The 20,329-nt window shown below is 33.6% G+C and overlaps 2 protein-coding genes across 5 annotated transcripts in view; one reads left to right on the top strand and one right to left on the bottom strand.

Annotated features, from left to right (window-relative positions):
• The window catches only part of LOC124538251 (neuroendocrine convertase 2), a 107,888-nt gene extending 97,608 nt beyond the window's left edge, over positions 1 to 10,280 (top strand). Inside the window, exons 8-14 of the mRNA XM_047115241.1 lie at positions 4,243 to 4,355; positions 4,725 to 4,925; positions 6,690 to 6,765; positions 8,189 to 8,346; positions 8,643 to 8,807; positions 9,254 to 9,371; positions 9,990 to 10,280. Of these exons, the coding sequence (XP_046971197.1) occupies positions 4,243 to 4,355; positions 4,725 to 4,925; positions 6,690 to 6,765; positions 8,189 to 8,346; positions 8,643 to 8,807; positions 9,254 to 9,371; positions 9,990 to 10,163 (1,005 nt within the window). The 3' untranslated portion in view covers positions 10,164 to 10,280. The remainder of the gene's footprint in view (positions 1 to 4,242; positions 4,356 to 4,724; positions 4,926 to 6,689; positions 6,766 to 8,188; positions 8,347 to 8,642; positions 8,808 to 9,253; positions 9,372 to 9,989) is intronic.
• A 3,143-nt stretch (positions 10,281 to 13,423) lies between these two features.
• Positions 13,424 to 20,329, bottom strand: part of LOC124538298 (putative epidermal cell surface receptor) — a 42,243-nt gene continuing 35,337 nt past the window's right edge. For 2 of the 4 annotated variants that reach the window (XM_047115311.1, XM_047115312.1), the window contains exons 10-18: positions 18,493 to 18,817; positions 18,014 to 18,212; positions 17,435 to 17,571; positions 16,871 to 17,061; positions 16,250 to 16,478; positions 15,549 to 15,652; positions 14,919 to 15,086; positions 14,502 to 14,585; positions 13,424 to 14,352 (exon numbers count right to left, since the gene is read on the bottom strand). In XM_047115311.1, the coding sequence (XP_046971267.1) occupies positions 14,345 to 14,352; positions 14,502 to 14,585; positions 14,919 to 15,086; positions 15,549 to 15,652; positions 16,250 to 16,478; positions 16,871 to 17,061; positions 17,435 to 17,571; positions 18,014 to 18,212; positions 18,493 to 18,817 (1,445 nt within the window). In that variant the 3' untranslated portion in view covers positions 13,424 to 14,344. Of the gene's footprint in view, positions 14,353 to 14,501; positions 14,586 to 14,918; positions 15,087 to 15,548; positions 15,653 to 16,249; positions 16,479 to 16,870; positions 17,062 to 17,434; positions 17,572 to 18,013; positions 18,213 to 18,492; positions 18,818 to 18,884; positions 20,256 to 20,329 lie in introns of those variants that run through there. The other 2 variants (XM_047115313.1, XM_047115314.1) reach the window with 2 other exon arrangements.

Below are 20,329 nucleotides of genomic sequence, written 5' to 3'. Positions count from 1 at the left end.
TGTTTAAATAAAAGACATTGAATGCTTTGACGAGGTTTTCGTTTGGACGCAATTTCCTTCCACTGAATGCTGACGTTGCAAAATGAAAGCTCGACTGAGATTTCCTGAAGGTAATGGCTCGCAGCGAAATGGCTATGTCGGCGGTAAAAAGCGGTCCGTGTTTACAGAAATGTAAAGAGTATCTTAGGGTATTTAGTGAATATTATTTCTATAAGTCTGAATTTTATGTATCTGATATTTATTTTATGAATATTTATATACAGATACAAAATTCTTAGCAAGAATTTAATTTCGGTAATATAGAGAGTTTAAAAGATGAGAGTGCAGAAATGGCCCAGTGGTTAGAACGCGTGCATCTTAATCAATGAATGCGGGTTCAAACCCAGGCAAGCACCACTCGTTAATTATGTGCTTAATTTGTTTTTATAATTCATCTCGTCCTCAGCAGTGAAGGGCAACATCGTGTGACAACCTGCATGTGTCTAATTTCATATAAATTCTGCCATATGTGTATTCCACCAACCCGCATTGGAACAGCGTAATGGAATATGTTCCAAATCTTCTGCTTAAAGGGAGATGAGGCCTTAGCCCAGCAGTGGGAAATTTACAGGCTGTTGCTGTTGTTGTAATGAGATATATTGCATTGTCTAAAGTTCGAATTTCGAGTCGAAACAATAACTTATCCAAATAATTTTTACCAAAGTTTAGAAGTCGATATTGGCAGTCTCTCCGAGAGCACTTACAGCCAATAGTTTTCTATATCTTTTATCGGTCGCGTTAGATAGAATTTCCATTAAATTATTGCATTGAGGAAATAGAGAGCGCAATTGAATTGTAATATCTATACTAGAATCTACATTCGCGTCGTATCGCATCCGGTATTTTGAATGTAGATTCTACCAGTATAACAAATGAAGATTTTAGTATTACTTATTAAAAGGACAAGTGAGCTATCTGCTCTTGAAATTCTTGTTATTTTTTTTCAAGCCGTCTAGAGATTAGCCGGAACAAACAGAAAACAAAAATTGTTAAAAAACGTTATTTTGATTTATGCAGATTGTAAAATTTTTCGCCTCTTTCATTTAAGCTGGATTCATGTTTTATTTATTTATTTTTTCTGTGTGGTGAATAATAAAGTATAAAATAAATTAAAATGAAATCAAAATAAATTCTATACTAAGCATTCTTAAAGATAAGTACGGCATTGTTATTTTATATGAGTTGGTACAATTAATTTATTAGAATATATCTAAATCTTATACGTTTGGCCTTAAAATGGAAATTTTAAGCCAGAGGCTGACACTTTGATTTTTATTCATTTATAGATAGATATTGAGAACTTGTATTATGTAACCGTAGAGTTTGAGTACATTGAAGTGTAGTTGAATTATTTATTCTACATCTTATAGCGTTCAAGAGTGCCTATCAGATCCCTTTTATAAGATAAGACTGCCTTTTGTTCGTTGCTCTAAAACGATTTATTTTTAGTTACGACTTCGATCCGTCGGATCTGCCATATCAAATAATGTGTATGTGTGAGTGATCCAAATCTTTTGGTTTTGTCTGGCATTGTCAGATATATACCAATGTATATATATATATATATACATAAAGTATATACCAATGTATATATCAGCTCAATTACGTATGTAATTCAATTTTCAGTTAAGAATATTTGATCATGCGGGTTTTTCACGGTAAAATCCACATATAAAGTTTGATAAATTAAATTATATTAATCTTGTATTCGACTTTCGTGATAAATGATAACGCTTACAGTTGAAAAGCAAAAAAAGCTCAAGTATAATGAGACTGGCATAAGGACTGCACTTGTGATCTCTCTTTTTCTCTACTCTTGCTTAATAAGTATTTTTTTAAATTGGTCATCTTCCGTTAAATCGCTGATGCGCCACCGACCTTGGGAATCAATATGTTATGCCCCTTGTGCCTCTACTTATACTAGCTCACCCGTCGGAATATATCAATACTAAGTATTGGGTGGTACCTACGACTGCCACAGCCGAACACAGGCAGGAGGACATCGTCATTTTATTTTCATGGTAGAAATAAATCTACTGCTTACGAGTATTGTATGTGAATATAAAAACGGTAGCTATTTAAATCTTATATACAAAATGCTTTATATATTTATCAATAATATATTCTACCCTATTATATGTAATATATATTTCAAACAGAGAAAGGGACTGTTTACGGCCAAATATTCGACCTCTGAAAACTTTCTGAGTGTATTCTAACGTCGTAAAGTATTCTCTTGTTTGTGGTTTTGTATATATATTATTTATATAAAATACGGCGTCGTTCGGGTAAAATAAATAAGACTAGACAAATATAAATATAACTACCCTTGCACGAAATTATGTATTTATTTATTTAAATTTTTATAAAAAACCAAATATTTGATAAATGGTGCGTAAAGGCGGTCTTATCGCTTATAGCGATCTCCCACAGATAACCTTTATTATGTATGTTTCTATCTAAAATTGGGTATGTCTGTTTGAAGTTACATTAGGTATTAGTAATAGTATTCTAGATTATTTAAATATTGTACAATATTAATCAAAATTTTAACAAAAAGAAAAACCGACTTCAAACAAGACACTTTTTCAAAACAAATTAATATGCACTTAAAGTAATAAATATATTGAAAATACTTTTTAGAATTCTCTTAAGAAAAATGAAATGAAATATATTAGACTACTTAAAAGTCGATTTACGATTATATAATGTAGTTACAATTATTGTTATATTTTGAGCCGGTTTCCAATGTAAAGTTATGAGGTAACAAACACAAAACAATACATAAATTGATAACCTCATTTTTGAAGTCGGTTAAACAGAAGATTATAAATCAAATCGTCAAGTTCATATTTCTATTTTTTTAATACAACATAATTAATCATCCTTTTCCCCAAACGTAGACTCGTAATAACTCGAGGATGTTACGTATTTCCCTCGGGTCGGGAACAAAATTGTCCGAAATATTAAGACATGATACGAAAATATCCGAATTAATGTTTGTCATGAAATAATATGAAGTATTTACTCAGTTACATTTACTTTACGGAGTATTTACTAAAACCTCTTTACATTTTTATTAACAAAAGATGAATTTGAGTCCTCATTACGTGATCTACTTGCTCAAACCGAAAAACAGTTTTCATTAGAAACCCCATGTGCTGAAAATTATTATCTAAACCAAACTACTGATTTGATTTGATAGTTTATGGCATGAAGCAAGCTTGAACTCCGTGAAATAGATTACTTTTGGACCTAACAGCTGACGAGTGATCCCTAAATCGGGAGCAAAGCTACATGTAAAAGCTATTAGACTATATATAATTTCGACCCACGTGATGAAGCAGTAATTTCTAACGTGAAAACGATACCAAGTAGCTAGATAATAAAAACTACTTATCCTAGCTTCACACGAGTATAAAAGAGATATATAAGAAACAGTCTGTAAATTTCTCACTGCTGGGTTAAGCCCTCTTTTCCCTTTTTAGGAGAAGGTTAGAAGCACATTCCACTATGTTGCTCCAATGCGTAATAGTGGATTTATAGCAGAATTTCGATGAAATTAAACATATACAAGTTTCCTAACGATTTCGTCACAGTAGCATGCGATAAGCGATCCTGTGGCACCCGCTGCAATGACGGACAGGGTACCGCTGATTTTTCAGCGGGATCCCGCTGTGCCGGTGGGCACTCGGCGTCTTGGGCACCGACGAGTCGCATATACTCGTACCCCCCCCCCCCAAGTCACGAGGGAAGTAGTGCGTTTTTCCAACTAGAATTTCCGACACCACCGAGCCCGAGATGAATTTTAAACGCAAATTAAGCACGTATAAATTCAGTAGTGCTTGCCTGGATTTCAACCCGCAATACGCGCTTTAACCACTGGGTCATCTCAGTAAGAGAAATCTGTATATAACGTTTATAGTTATACATATATCTACGGGCATATTGCGCACCAGTAATTACAGTCAACATGATTTGTAACTTTGTTTTATAATATGTCTTAATAAACCTAAAATTACCTTTTGAAGATTATTGTTTAGTGTCATAAAGATCTAATACGAGATAAATTTGCGACACTATAGTTTGAACGACATTAATGTATACCTTATTATTTATATGATGCTATAAGTGTTAAGTATTAGATCAAAGTGTCGGTCTAAATCTCCTCGATGATTTATTTTTCCGATTATTTTGTTTTAGGGTCGAAATGGACTGGGCAACATATATGTGTGGGCGAGTGGTGACGGCGGTGAAGATGATGACTGCAACTGTGATGGATACGCCGCCTCCATGTGGACGGTGTCAATAAACAGGTAAAATGTGATTCGATGACATATTTTATTTAAGAGTTTAATAACACCTACCACCATTGTTTATTTTTAAATAACTCATCGAATAAAATCAGCTTTATCATAATCATTATAATCAACCTTTCTCAATATTTTGAGGCGACTGAATTCAATACATATAATAACATTCTCAACCTGACCCACAGGACAAAAATACTTGAACATTTAAAATTCGATCATTTAGAATGTCGTAAAGCGATTGTCATTCATTTATTTACAAGCAAGTTGGTTTGACGGATTGTGTTTATGCGAAATGACGTAGCTGCATAATTAAAGACGTCTGTGGGCGGAGGTGTTGTGTGACACTGAAATAACTCGTAAACATGTTTTCAGTGCAATCAATGACGGCCAGAACGCCCACTACGACGAGTCCTGTTCCTCTACCCTCGCGAGTACGTTTAGTAACGGCGCTCGGGATCCAAGCACGGGTGTGGCAACCACAGACCTGTACGGGAAATGCACTGCGACTCATTCTGGAACGTCAGCAGCTGCACCAGAAGCAGCTGGTGTATTCGCTTTGGCTCTTCACGCGAAGTTAGTAACGTTATACCATTCAATCGTTCTTTCATAATTGTAAGACAGGGGTTCAGAGTCGGATTTAAAGGTCTGGAGGCCCTGGGGCCACAAAACAGTGGAGGCCCTAGACCAACAGGAACGTGGAGATCCTAATAATTATATCATGGATTAATGGATTAGCTTGAGCTTTTATTAATTTGAATCAGTAAGTATTTCTTGACTGGCATCGGTAACTTTTAAAATATTAAGTAGTAAGATTGTTATAATTTCACTATATCTCGGTATTTGTTAACTCACTGAAAACTTTTGTGGCCCCCACTTATGTGGAGGCCCCGGGGAAGTTGCCCCGGTTGCCCTTCCCTAAATCCGGCCCTGCAGGGGTTAAATAATTGTTTAAGAAAGTAGTCACTAGTAGTCGCCTGCGACTTGGCTCGCGTGTTGGATGTTATGTGTCAGGCAGAAAAAGTAGCCTATATTCTTTCTTGGAGTTCAAGTTTGCTTCATACCAAATTTCATCGAATTCGGTTCAGCGGTTTAGTCGTAAAAGAGCAACAGATAGAGAAAGTATCTTTCGCATTTATAATATTAATATAGATTAAAAAATCTTTATATGAGATACAAAAACAAAAAATATTCTCACTGAAGTATCTACTTTAGTAAACAATACAATTTCTCATAAAATGGCTAAAATATTGGCACTTAACGTCACACCCATCGCTAATAATGGGTTCGTATGGCTATTAATACCATGTTAATCATAATCATTTATCGCCGTGACGTGAGCGTTCACATCGATCGTAGGAGATATAGTACGACACAACTTAAACGTAGCATCGGCAAAATTCGTACAACCGATCACATCCGAATTAAGTACGCTATCCCAAATTATCAATATTTATCTCATATGTGAATATGACCTTTACATAAACGCAATAACTCATCATATGACCTAATTTTAATTCGTCGATTTGCTTGCACTCGTTTTCTCTGTTTGAACTGACGCGAGAATCTATAGCGACGAATAGCGTCGAATGGCGCAATAGTGAGCTATTTCTATTGGTTGTTCAAGTCGGCAGAAACCGGTTTTATTGAATTTGCCGATGCTACATCTAAGTTGTGTTGTACAATACGTAGCTTTGCATATTAGTTGCGAATGTGGGAGCAACACTTACACGTCACTTACGACTAAATGTAAAACTGTACGTCATTCAATTACACTGATGACGTTGTTGAGACTTAACCAATTAACTAAATGTTTCGTCATGACAACTAAACTATTTGTTCTTAATATTAAATTAATGAAGGAACAAAGTACACAATAGTTAATTATTCTTGAAAAAATGAAATGAAAGTCTTTTATAAATCCAAATACTACATAATTTGTTTATTTACGTCATCAAAGAAACATCTAAACACATATGTGCTTCTTTACTATGTCGTTCATATATTATTTGCAACAACCTTCCTCTCGAATTACTATTTCTATAAAAAATTGCATCAAAATATGTTGTGTAATTTTAAACATCAAAGCATACATAGGGACAGATAGACAGTAAGCGAGTTTTTTAATACTACATATGTTATGATGACTAGATGTATAGATCATTTCATTAGCGAGTTTTTTAACACTATATATGTTATGATGACTATATAACATCAGACATAAAAATACCGAAATAATTGAAAGTGTAAATAATAGTCTTTTAAAAATTTGTCTTTGTAAAACTGTGTAGTTGAATATACATATTTATTAATTATTAATTACTTTATTTTACGTTTTAGTCCAAACTTGACGTGGCGTGACATTCAGCATTTGACGGTCTTAACTTCTAAGAGAAACTCCCTGTACGACGCGAAGGTAAGTACCAAATATGGGTTTAGGTAATATTAACAAATACTTTACTTCGAAGGATTTCTTAAATACACTTAACGTGATAAGATTTTCAAAGTCAGAATATAATAATGTTTCATATATTTCTATATGAAATATGAAAAGATCTAAAGCTCGACAGCGTATATTTCGATTTTATTTTTTCGATAAGCCGATCGAATTACCGAATTTTATTGCCAAATAAGTACCTTGTTACTCGTATTTGGGTAAAAGGTATTGATTGGGTTTATCAAATGGAGTGATTTTATATTGTTCAGAGTCGCAAAGAGGCTTTCTTATTTAAGAATTATTTTTCGTAACTAGATTTGTTTTATATTGCATCAATATACTCTTGCCTTAAAGCCATTCTGCCAACAAATATTGGATTCAAATACCCAAGGTTGGTGACGCATTGGTATTAGAAGGAATCTTTAGTAGCTCGCCAATGTATATGGGCATTGGTGTTGGAAGCAATTTTTCTTACAGCACCGGTATATATGGGTGATGATGATCACTAACAATTTTATCGCAATACTATTTGCTCGTCCTATTTTATATCTAAAACTAAAACAAATATTATAATATTCGTCAAAATATCTTGGACAACAATATTTATGTAATTATTATAATAGTGTCTATTTATGGTGCGCGGACTTCTACTTTTCTTTAAGGCAAATCATTGACATGTCATGAAGATTTTTTTGTCAATTTTATTAATAGGTCACCAATCTCTTTCTCTTTCGTTGTTAACACGGGTTTTGTGCTTACAAATCTGATCCTGTCGTTGAAGTTCAGCTATTCTTGTTGCTACTATTTGCTTATCACCGATTAACGCGTAATCTATTGATAAGCTCCTCTACAATGTTTATAAAGAGCTACATTGTAATAATCGATTACAAGAACATGGAGATAAATTACTCGTTAACGACTTATCGTATGTAAAAGATAACTGACATTAAAATGATTTAAAAATTCACAAAATGTGCAATATGATGATAGTCCATGGTGTGACTACCTGTAAGTAGTAGAACTTTGGCCTTGATAATTTTGAAATGTACTTTATTGTTTATTTTACTTGCGACATTGTGTCTACTTTCATCAACCCGTATTGGAAGAGTGTGGTGGAATATGTTCCAAATCTTCACCTAAAAGGGAGAGGAGGGCTTTGGCCAGGAGTAGGAAATTTACAGGATGCTGTTGTTGTGTCGGTACCTACTGTTGAAAATAAAATAGGATATATTAAAAATTAGTTTTGGATTGAAAGGAAATCCTAACATCTTTATAAAACGACAGATGAACCATTGATTCAATGATATGAGGCATTGTAATATAAACCAGAACTAAATATATATTTAAAGCTTAATTTTCGTATATGTCAATTTCTTTATGTATCTAATTTGATGCATTGCAGGGTCGTTTTCATTGGACTATGAACGGCGTTGGACTAGAGTTCAATCACCTTTTCGGTTTTGGGGTTCTTGATGCGGGCGCTATGACTGCGTTAGCGGCTAACTGGCGCTCTGTCCCACCTCGGTACCATTGCGAAGCCGGCTCTGTCAATACTCATACGTAAGTTATATATAAGATAATCTAAAAATGAAAACCATTGCTTCAAATCCTTCAGAAGGTGCCGCGGCACCAACATCTGTTTGTTTTTGGGAAGGAATCGGGCCTCCGGCACTCTTCCAAGCCAGACGAAATGCTTAACTACAAGTTTACACCAATAATGCCATTATCATAGACTTTTATGAACATTTATCATCAAGATACCCTCGATTGATGTCTTGGAAATGTGTATCTTTTGAATGCCCTCAAAAATAGATATTCATATTATAGTTAAGTTCGGATGTTGTTTGTACTTTCAGCGAAATTCCTTCAGAGGATAGCATAACACTACATATTGAAACCACGGCTTGTGCAGGATCACCCAGTGAAGTCAGATATTTGGAGCACGTTCAGGCCGTTGTAAGTGCGAACGCAACGCGACGAGGGGACCTTGAATTTTTCTTAACAAGTCCCATGGGAACAAGGTATTCCATTGACTGAATGTTATCACACATTCAGTACTAGTTTTAATTATTATAAGTTATGTCTAGAAAAATCAAGAGACAGCGCCTAGGGATCCTCCCCGTGTCTAGAAGATCTAAATTTAAACGAAAGAGCGAGTTCGTGCGTCACAAGAAACTCATACGCAAAAAGGGCCGTTATTCCGTCCTTATGATATCAGATGGACATAAACATTGTTCGAAACTATATAATTAAATATAATTATAACTGATAAAATTAATATGTAACTCCAAAAGAAAGATAAATGTAAATATTTAAATAAAAAAGTATAGACTATGAAGCTTGACATCATATTGTGATGCATGATGTTGATTGTGTATTATAAGTATTTTTTTAACATTTTTTAACATTTTTATAACATTTCCTATTGAAAATGGAAATTGGTTTGATATGCATAAAATGTTTTTAGATCGATGATTCTAAGCAGGCGAGCTAACGATGATGACAGCCGTGACGGATTTACTAAGTGGCCATTTATGACTACTCATACTTGGGGCGAATATCCACAGGGGACCTGGACGCTTGAGGTGCGGCTTAATGCGATTTGGTTTCAGGCATAATCTAAGAATACTATTTAAGAAAAAAATAACCATAAAGGTCATCAACCGTAATATTGCGAATTCTATTTCCTTGTTATATTATATTTGTCTTAACGGTTTCCAGTAATGATTTATAATTATATAAATAAAAGGAAAAATATTTTGTCTTAGAATGTTTTCACCTATTTTAACAATAATAAAGAAGAAAGCTTCCCTCATAAAACTTACTATCGATATTCAACGACATTTTCTATGAAATAAAACAAAATGAATATACTGTAATAAATTTTATAGACATCTTAACCGATGATTGCGGGTTCAAACCCAGGCAAGCACCACTATATATATGTGCTTAATTGTGTTTATAATTCATCTCGTGCTCGGCGGTGAAGGAAAACATCGTGAGGAAACCTGCATGTGTCTAATTTCATCGAAATTCTGCCACATGTGCATTCCACCAACCCGCATTGGAACAGCGTGGTGGAATACGTTCCAAACCCTCTCCTTAATGGAAGAGGAGGCCTTATCTCAGCAGTGGGAAATTTATAGGCTGTTACTTTACTTTTACTTTTTCTTTACTTTATACATTCGTGTCTTATACTACAGGCTCGGTTCTCCGGCGGCTCCGGACCAAGCTCTGCATCTGGCTGGCTGCGAGGCTGGTCTCTGGTGCTGCACGGCACACGGGCCCCACCCTACGCGCAGTTGCAACCCCAGGACCCACATTCCAAGCTAGCCGTCGTCAAGAAAGCTCATGAAGACAATGCGAACGAAAAATAGACACCGATTACGATGATCTAGAAATGATTGGATTGATTTATTTTTATTCTTGCACAATTTTTATGACGGTTTATTTGAGATTATTTCGATGATTTGAAGAAGTAACTGACATTTTTTACATTTATCTTAGAGTCGAATGTTAGAATGGTCACAAGTGCCCGTGATATGACGTATCGTAGCTGTCAGGATTGGCTAATTAGGCTTTCAAGAGCGTGATCTTAAGGGGCGCGTATATTGCATATACATATACTGTAGGCCATCGTTGCATGATTAAACCATTATGTATACATCAATAAAATTATCTTGCACTTATTTGTGATAATACACCAATATTTGCCGATTTATAATACCACCACACGTGCATAAATGGGTAAAAGACAAAACTTCTCGACCTGCTACGATACACTGTCCACTTCGAAATGAAGTTCTTGTTTATTATACTTGAATAAATTAATTAATTACGTGTTAATTGTTCAATTTTACTTGCCCGAAATTTAAGTGATTTTATCATGCTATTAAAATTATTTTACCCATGTAATACGATTGTAATTTTTATCTTAATATATAATCTGCGTTTTACAAACAGACATGCTATTTCAGTTTTTTTGGTGGTAGTTTTTTTTTTGTTGTATTTTACCTAATTTTCGTAAAACGTGTTTTAAATTGAAATCAATTGGACTTGATATCAAATAGATATAATTACTCATATATATAATTGTACAGTAGAATCTTGATTATCCGAACCCTCAATTATCCGAACGCTGAATTATCCGAACGTTGTCGTGATTCAGCCATTCGTCAATTAAGAATTGATGATTTTATAAAAAATAATATAAAAATAGAATTTAACTTTTTAGATGTTTTATATTAATACGTTTTATATTTTAAAATGTACGTCATATTTTAGTTTGTTTGATCTTGTCTCTTGTACCCTTAAATTTACTTTTTGAACATCCCATTATTTTGATTTCAGTCCCAATTAATTCGGATATTCGAGAATCTAATGTATATTGTCTATGTTTATTTGAATAACGACCAACTGGACTGAATAATCCAAGAATTTAAATTCGTAATAAAACTACCTCGAAGATATTTTTTGCATATTAAATTAATAAATATCACAAGACTCCTTTCATTTCTAGATCTTTGGGTGATAAAAGATTGTAGATATCTCTAGCAAGACTTTCTTCCATAATAAATAATCTTTAATCTTATTGGTAATACAATGTTCTTAATACAAAATATATTCACCGTCATGTTACATATATCAGTGTCGTTCTATGATATCCCTGAATAAAACATAAATCATATGACTTGTAAAATTTATAAAATTATATATATTAAGGTCTATACACTGTTGCACAATATATACATTAAAATAATCATGGTCAAAATTTGCCCCTTTTTTATTTTGCTAACTCTTTATCAGTACCATTGACAGTACCATTTATATATATATTATATATGTAATGAATATCAAATGTAACAAATATTAAAAAAAAATATGCTTTGCTAAAACATAAGTGGCCAAAATATTGAATAATTTTGACACAGTGTGTATAGAACTTACATATTTTTTAAATTCAAGTCATATATGACCTTCTTAAAGTGAATTGCGAAGGGGCCATGAAATATAAAGTCGTCATAACACTATATTAGCAACTCAAAGTGTATTCAATATGTCTATAAAGTGTAATGAAATATATTTTTCTAAATAACTCGTTAAATCAACGAGCCTTGTCTAATTCATATTGATTGATTATCCACGCGCATACATTGATCTACTCCTTTAATTATTCCAAACATATTGATGTAAACGCAACGTCATCATATTGTTCAAAATATATGTAATCTTTAAAAACTGCACACAAAATAACGTATATTTAATAAATAGGTATTACATATATATCACTTATTATAAATTATCAATTCATATTTTAGTCGTAGCTATGCATTTATTATTTTTATGTTCGAAAAATGAAATAGTCAGAAGGATATTTATAATAAATTAATTTTATGTTGTAATGAATTTTGTTCAATTTCATTAAATCGAAATATATATCATATTATTGGAAACATATCAGTGCTGAAATTCGCAAAATGATGATTTAGAACACGGTTACATTGCCTATATTTTGTATAATTAGAGGAAGGAAGTTGAGCAAAATTTATTTATTTAAGTACATATTTTATTTAAACAAAAATCTAGATTCTCCCACTATGTTCAGGCAGAGATTACCCGCAATTATTTGTTTAAATTGTGTTTTAATATGTAATATTTTATAGTTATTATATATTTTAAATATATTACATCTCGGTGACTTCAAATGACCTTAACTATCCCAGCTAGTTCAAGGTCATTTGAACAACATTTTTACACCACTTACCTCCAAAGGTAAGTTCTGTAAAACATTAGGTAATAATTACGCAAAATATAATATGAAAATAACTATCGTTAAATCGTAAGTTAAAAAAAGGTATATTAAAGATAAAAACCTTTTCGAGTCTATTTGAATTTCAAACTGGCTCTTTATATATTTTCTTAATATTATTAAAATAAAATTATAAAACTGTAGATTTTTGTTCTATTATATCCGAATAGCTTTATTATAGTTTTTTAATGGGCATGAATAGTAGTTTTATTACAGAGTAGAACAGATAGAATAAGTGAAATCATATAAAGAGAATTCTATTATGTATTACTATTATAGAAAATATAATGTGATTTGGTGTTGTATTTGAATTAAACGAAGTTTTTGTAATCGCTCATCCTTTCCCTTTATTATATTTTTATTTACTTACGTATACTATTAGGATTTTTGAAATATAATCAAAGTCTTCAAATCTTTGAAGACTTTGATTTGGAACCAAAAAAATATACTAAAAAGAATACAATTTGTAAATATTAATATGAAGTATCGTCAGCAGACCCAAATACGATTCGGGTAATTCTGACTTAAAAATCAGTTGCAAATTTTAACTCCCAAACTATGAATGAATTAGAATAAATATTTGCATAATTTTATAAATAATAATTCGTGTTAATGCACAAACTTTGAGCTTAAAATGTCGTCTATAGTAACTAAAAAATATTTTACTCTAAAAAGAGGTTTTACTCCAAATATATATTATGGCGTCTTGTTTTAAAAAACAAATGACCTGAATATTAAAATTACATATTTAATAAATTACTCTTATTGAAATTAGGGCATGGGAGTGTATGAAAATAATTCGATTTTCAATTTAAAAAAAAAAATAGGTAATTATGTGTAAAATTTATTTCATTAGAAATTATAATAACAATCTAAATGAATTTATTATTAACAACTTAAAACGGCGACGAATTGAAAATTAACGTTTCTTAGAGAGACAACGAAAAATGTATAAAAATGCAGCTTATAATTAACAGATGTTTAACTACTTATTTTATTTATACAACCATCAATTTGAAACATCTATCTTGAAACGACACAGTGTTGTCCATTAATATATATGCTTCCAAGTAACTGAAATGTTGAAACTTTTTTTAAAGTATTTTCTTTATTTACTCATTCAGTTTTAGATATCTTATTTCCAATTGCGTTTTTCGAATAGCGATTATAGGACATTTGGTGTTAATTTTATATGAAAGATAAACAATTTTTAAAGATATATTTTGTATAAACAACAGTAAAATATTGTCATAATAATGTACAGTAAAGATTCTCCTCATGTTATTTTCAATAATATTAAGATAATGCCGCTTATAAAAAACCGTTCTGAATACAATGAATATCCGTCTTACCAACTAATACTTTACAACTACACAGTAATAATAATATATCAACACTATTTACAAAATATTATGCGATAAGGCACTCATTTTTATTAAATTCTTTTTACAAAATTAAACGCAAACTCAATTATACAAGGTAAGTCCAAATATTACTGTTGAATTTGTTACCATAGGTAATTAATGATCAGTATTCATATAAAATTCTATTTTATAAATATATTTAGTTATTAAATTTAAACTGAAGCGAGATTAATTGCAAATAAATTATCTTTGTCAGGTATTTAATAGATTTGGAGCGAGACATTGTTTAGACGCCCATTTCGTTGTATGGTCGGCCATTTTGTACGTCCACGCTTCGTTCGGATATCCCGTTGAGCCCATTCAAGTGCTCACGGGAGCTTAACTGTCAGAGATCTGGTGAATGAGAAAAAAAAAACATATTTCAATTAAAATTAAAGGTAATTTTATTTGACAGCACATGATAATATTATTTAGTTCTTTTTTCCTTTTTTGAAAATTACCGTATTTTTAATACGTTATCATAAATGAATTCAAATTCATACCCATTGTTTCTTGCTGTAATTCTAGTTTGTACGCCGGGTTATCGTAAGGTGGCAGAGATGACTCTCGGGGAGCTGATGGCACAGCTAAAACGATACCATCTAGTAAGTGCAATTAATTACGAAGTAAAGTACAAAAGGTCGTCGACTTTGATGTATTACTTTTGATCTTAAATCTAGTCACTTTAGTTCAAATTTTGACCATAAGATTAATAATCAGCTCAAAATAGTCCAAAGTCTTTAGTAAAAAAATCATAACTCTACACAAAAATAGAAAATACAATAATTCATTACTTTCGCTCCAAAAAGATACAACATACGTAAAAATAATATATAATTATGCCTAATATAGTATGGGGTCGAATAGACCAACTTTTGTAAATATATATTTTCAGTTCTATTTGTATTTGAGTTACTCACACGTGATTGGCACGGATCTCGGTCTGTGGCGACGGACCACGACCAGCAGTAACAGGATCGAGGTAAGGGCTCCAAGGGCGGCCAGGACGCCGACCACCACTAAGGCTCCGTAGTAATCACCACGAGGAACGCCTCGACTACCAGCCACTGATGACGCTTCTATTACATCTATAAAATAAAATGAAGATTGAAAAACTCAAAACTATACAAAAAAATCTGCGATGAAATATGAGTACCATACTATTGGTATGACCAGAAAGAGTAGAATTCATTTTAGTTTTTTCTTACTTTATTTTAAATGTATTATTTCACCAGTATGCATATAATTTGACATTGTTCATTTTGCTACTATAAGTTGGAGCGTTATAGGAATAAAACATGAGTAAATTTGCATATATCTGCAAAACATAGGCACACGTGAAAGATCCGCCAAATATTTCCTCAGCAAGAAAATCCTTGATCATTCGTGCGGCATTATCACTAAGTTGCGTTCGGTAGTGAGAAAGGAAATCTGTGACTTAGTTACAAGAATGTCACATATTAACTTAACAGTTTTAATTGACGTCTTACAAAGCAATGATTCAATAAGAGCTGCAATGCTTTCAATAGTGTAATTAAACCGTTACTCACTGTCGATGGGTTCCGCTGAGTCCAAGGATTTAGTGTGAATCTCCAGCACGTTACTGGTTTTCACTTTACCGTTTGTAAGGAAAAGCTCCAACCACACGCGGCATCTATAATAACATAAATATATTGTAGGAATATTAGAGGGTAGTAGTGGGTGGAAGTGTATTTAAAGGACAGTGGACGGTAGACAGGTCTCTTTCTGCTATCGTGTGTTCGGTCGATTGGTGTCATACTGTGTTATTTTTGTAATCCATTGCGATTAAGTTTGTTAGTGTCGTGTTGCTAGGGCTAACCCTTTTGAATTAAATTAGGAGAATTGTTGTTACATAAATGCACTAGTAAAAATTGTCGAATAGGTTGTGATTTTGTAAAATTGATCAAATTTATTATCTAGTTTTCTGTAATTTTGTTTTTAAAAAATTCCTTTCTGATCTGGTTTCTAAGAATATTATTATTTTAATTACGACTACATGACTTAATTTTTAGATAGAAGTAGTCAGGAAAGCTATACAGCCAATCTCTCACGTACTCGACGAACCAAAACCAAAAGTTTTCAAATTAAAACATTCGGTTTAGCATCAACGAGTGATCAATAAGGAGACTAACTCGTTTGACTGATAAATGACTTAAATATTATGTAGCTAATTAACAATGAGATGCTGTTTGTGAGAATTTAGTTATAGAAATTGCAACTGGTGGCGTACTTGGCGTCCGGCCGCAGCCCCGTGAGGGTGATGGTCTGCGGCGTGTCGCGTCGCACGAGGCGGAAGGCGTCGTGCTCGGTGCGCTCGTCGCGGTCGTTGGCGCAGGCGTGCGCGGCGCGGTACACGCGCACCCAGCGCTCGGCCGGCGCCGGCACGCCCCGCCACGTCAGCTCCGCTGCCTCCGATCCTACTGCACGTGCTTCTACCGTCACCGTCCAAGCGTAAGGATCTGAAGAACATGTTTGACCAATTATTTATAAATACATATGTCACAGCATCATATAATCACTTAGTTTAGAGATTTGATTCTGGATAGCCACTGAGAGTCATATTAGAAAAACAAGAAATGTCAGTTGTCAAGGAGGATATGACAGTGGGTGTCGCGGCTTATCAAATATTGTAAAAATCAATATACAAATGCTATATTTGATTTGTTGTATTATTTCGTAAATATGTACGTCGAAGACGATGACCCTTAACCAAGCAATCTTGCCGGCTACAAACAAACACGTCTGTCTTATTTAAGAGTATAATTTAGAAAAATAAAAATCAACATTCAACGGAACGAAAGAAACAAGAAATTCTCGTGACCAGAGTAAATAAGTCGTAATGAGTACATACCAGTAAATGGAGCTGTGGTAAATTCCACAATTCCCGGATCGTACAGTTCGGTTGTGGACCGCGGCGGTGGTATCAACACCAGCGATGCTTCGTAACGACTCCCAGGGCGTAGTTCCCTCAGCTCTGCAGCTGATCGACTGTGATGCAGAAGTTCTGTCATGCTGTAGATTGGATTTCCTTTTGGACGATATCTGAAAAGATACGATAAATTTATGAACGTTAAAATCGTTTTTTATACATCGAAACAAATGCCGAGATGGCCCAGTGGTTAGAAGGGGCGCATATTAGCCGATGATTGCGAGTTCAAGCCCAAGCAAGCACCACTGAATATTCATGTGTTTAATTTGTATTTTATCAACTCGTGGTGGTGAAGGAACAAATGTCGTGCATGTGTCTAATTTGAACAGCTTGGTGGAATATGTTCCAAACCATTTCCTCCAAGAGAGAGCAGTCCTTAGCTCAGTAGTGGGAAATTTACAGGCTGATGTTGTTATTGTTGAAACAAAAGAACTGAACTCGCTAATAATTTACATAAGGCTTTTGTACAAGAAAAAAATGTAGTACCTGACTTGAATACCGTCGATAAACTGTAACTCCTCTTCACTGAAATGCCTCCAGTTCACGTGAGCTGTTGTGTCGTTCACATCTACAACCGACAGCTTACAATCGATTTCTTTACGTTTCTCTTCAGGAGGCAGAACCTTTAAATAAATAAAAACAACAACTATATTATATTTATTTATTAATCTTATATTACTACTATAACTAGAGTACTAGAATTGTGCTATTTTCGGGATATATTTTTTATAAAATTGCTGCAGACTAATAAGCGTTCACGCGCTTGTTGAATTTTACTTTATTGCGAAATAAATTTAATGGATCTACTAGTTTCCGGCTACTTAAAACGCGTTTATGTGAATGTGGTAATGGGTGGTGGACTATTATACTAAAACTGTGTTTTCATCCAAATTCATTTATACCTTCTGGCGCGACTGACTAAAATACATTCATACGATCACATTTAAAATTTTAGTAAGACAAAGAGACTTCGAAAGTCTTGGGCTTTAATCAGTATTTAAGATCTTACGAAGTTAAAGAAATTTATGAATTGAGTGAAACCTCGTGATTATTACTAGGACTTACGGTCGGTAAATCTTGGGTTTTCACAGTATAAATATCACTCTCCGGTTCCACTGGTAAATTGTGTAAATACAGCTTTCCTCTAATCTTGTACGTGGTCGATGGCTTCAAATCAGTCAACCGGAATTCCAAGCGAGGTGTGGTAAGAATCTCGTCCGCTGGGGCGAACACTTGCGAGTACCATTGAGATATATCCTCATCCCTATATAACAGAATAACATTGAAAATATACCCATAAAACGAAGAATTTGACTTGAAATATATAAGGGATTAAACGATCTTCTGGTAGATTAGTATGTGAATGTCATAACGTAGAAGTAATTAAAAACAAATTCTTACTTAACAATATTTTAGTTTCAAGAGTCGTACCATTTTAAGGTCATGTTTTAGCTAATCGCTTCCCGTCAGTTACGTCGTTACGTCATTTAGATTCTCCCATAAAAAGTATGATAATAAAATGGGTTATAAAATAAACAACTTACGCTGAATCTGTATATCTCAAGTCCACACTGCCACGCAATCCGACCAAAACTGGTGGTAGACCAAAGAGCATCTTAATGCTCGTTGGTGAGTCACCTTGCAGTGATAGTACCGATAGTTTTTTATTATCATCACCAAAACCTGGTATGGGTAATCCTGGTGGAATTCCATTCAGAGTTGGTTCTAGAGGATTGTTAGGACGGTGTATATTGTTTTGTTCGTAGTCAGCAATATCATCATGAGGGTAGTGATTCGCAGGAGGAACTGTTGGAAGGAACTGAGGTGGTTTTTGTTGAGGATTCGTGGGAAATCCTGGTGGAACCTGACCTGTAATTTGTTTAACACATTAAATTTTACAATATTTATATTAATTATAATTTGTAAAAATCTCTACTGTTGATAAATTACACTTTCTTAAAAATGGGTTAATGGTGTCGTGGTGTGATGGTTAATGTATATCAGAAGCATAAAAAAGCATGATGTAATGAATTTTGTGGTTAATACATAACTGTTAAGCAAGCAGAAATAGTCGGTCACAAAAGATGAAAGTCAGTTCCTGTCAGAAGTATTAAGGTATTAAGGCCATACAAAAACTTTTATTGATGGCAAGGTCACTGACCTAGCGCAATCGTACCGCGGCTTTTATGCGTCGATCGTCCAAGGTTTCTATTGACTTCCGATTGTAATTCCATTTGATTGAGAATATGTTCTAGGTCGAGGGAGGAATATGTTTTGGTGGGAACTCTTGGAATATTCTTTGCAGAACTATCAAATGCGGATTTTGTTTTAGTTTGAGCATTCGGTAAAACTCTAAGTAAGACGGTTTCGTAAGGGTTCGGTTCTTTGGTTAATAAATGGTTTTCCGTGTTTTTTCTCCATAAAGAAGACTCAAAGTCACTTGTTTCTGAAGTCTTTAAGTCTTTGTAAGTCATACGAGTCATGTGTTTTTCGGGAGAGTTATGAATAATATAATTAAAATTATTATTCAGCTTAGAAGGTATTGTTAAGGGAGGTTCAGGTGTGTATCGATCGGTTGTTTTATTTCGAATCTTAACATTTGGTTCAAAGTACGCCTGAGTTGATTTATATTGATCATTGTTGACAAAACTGGAACTCTTCTTGTCATAAGCAGGCAAAAAATGATTTATTTGTGATTGCGGGACTTTTTTAATGGACTGATTGTCATATAATTGCTTAAAGAATAAATCATGATTATTTAAGATGTTTAATTGTTCATTATTATTATTACTCAAGCTTTGAAAATCATCGTGTAGTTTACCGTCTGATATAATTATATTAAGTGGTCGATGATTATCAGAATTTAAATTAGTCATTGAGGCAGTATTACTGAAAGGAGTATTTTTATGATGATTAGTTAATACGGGTTTCTTTGGATGAGACGTTTCATCACTAGCGTCGTTAATGGTTACCGATGGTGGTTCAGGTTGAATAGTTTTAAATGGAGAGTCAATATCCTCTGGTGTAAATACTGTTATATTTTCACCAAATATATGACTTGACAATTTCTCTGATACGTATGTAAAATTGTGACTTTTGTGTGGAACAATGGTTTTGAAAAATATTGGAATGTTAGATTTGATCGGACTCAATCGTCTATAAATTTCGGTTGTCTGAGGTGGTGTGGGAAGGTAAGATGTGGTAACTGCTGGGAAAGCAGGTACCACCGGTGTCATGTAATTCATAATTGTCTGTTCATATGTCGGCTTAGCGTAGGTCTGAAAAGTCGATGCGTTCATGTTTCCAGCTGTAAGCAATAATGTGCGTCGAATGATTAGCAAACATGCAAATTACTGTTGCAACAAACAACACCATGCTCAA

This window comes from Vanessa cardui, chromosome 20 (genome assembly GCF_905220365.1).
Source record: "Vanessa cardui chromosome 20, ilVanCard2.1, whole genome shotgun sequence".
In the NCBI taxonomy this organism is placed as follows: Eukaryota; Metazoa; Arthropoda; class Insecta; order Lepidoptera; family Nymphalidae; genus Vanessa; species Vanessa cardui.
This window is presented reverse-complemented; position numbering and strand designations above follow the sequence as displayed.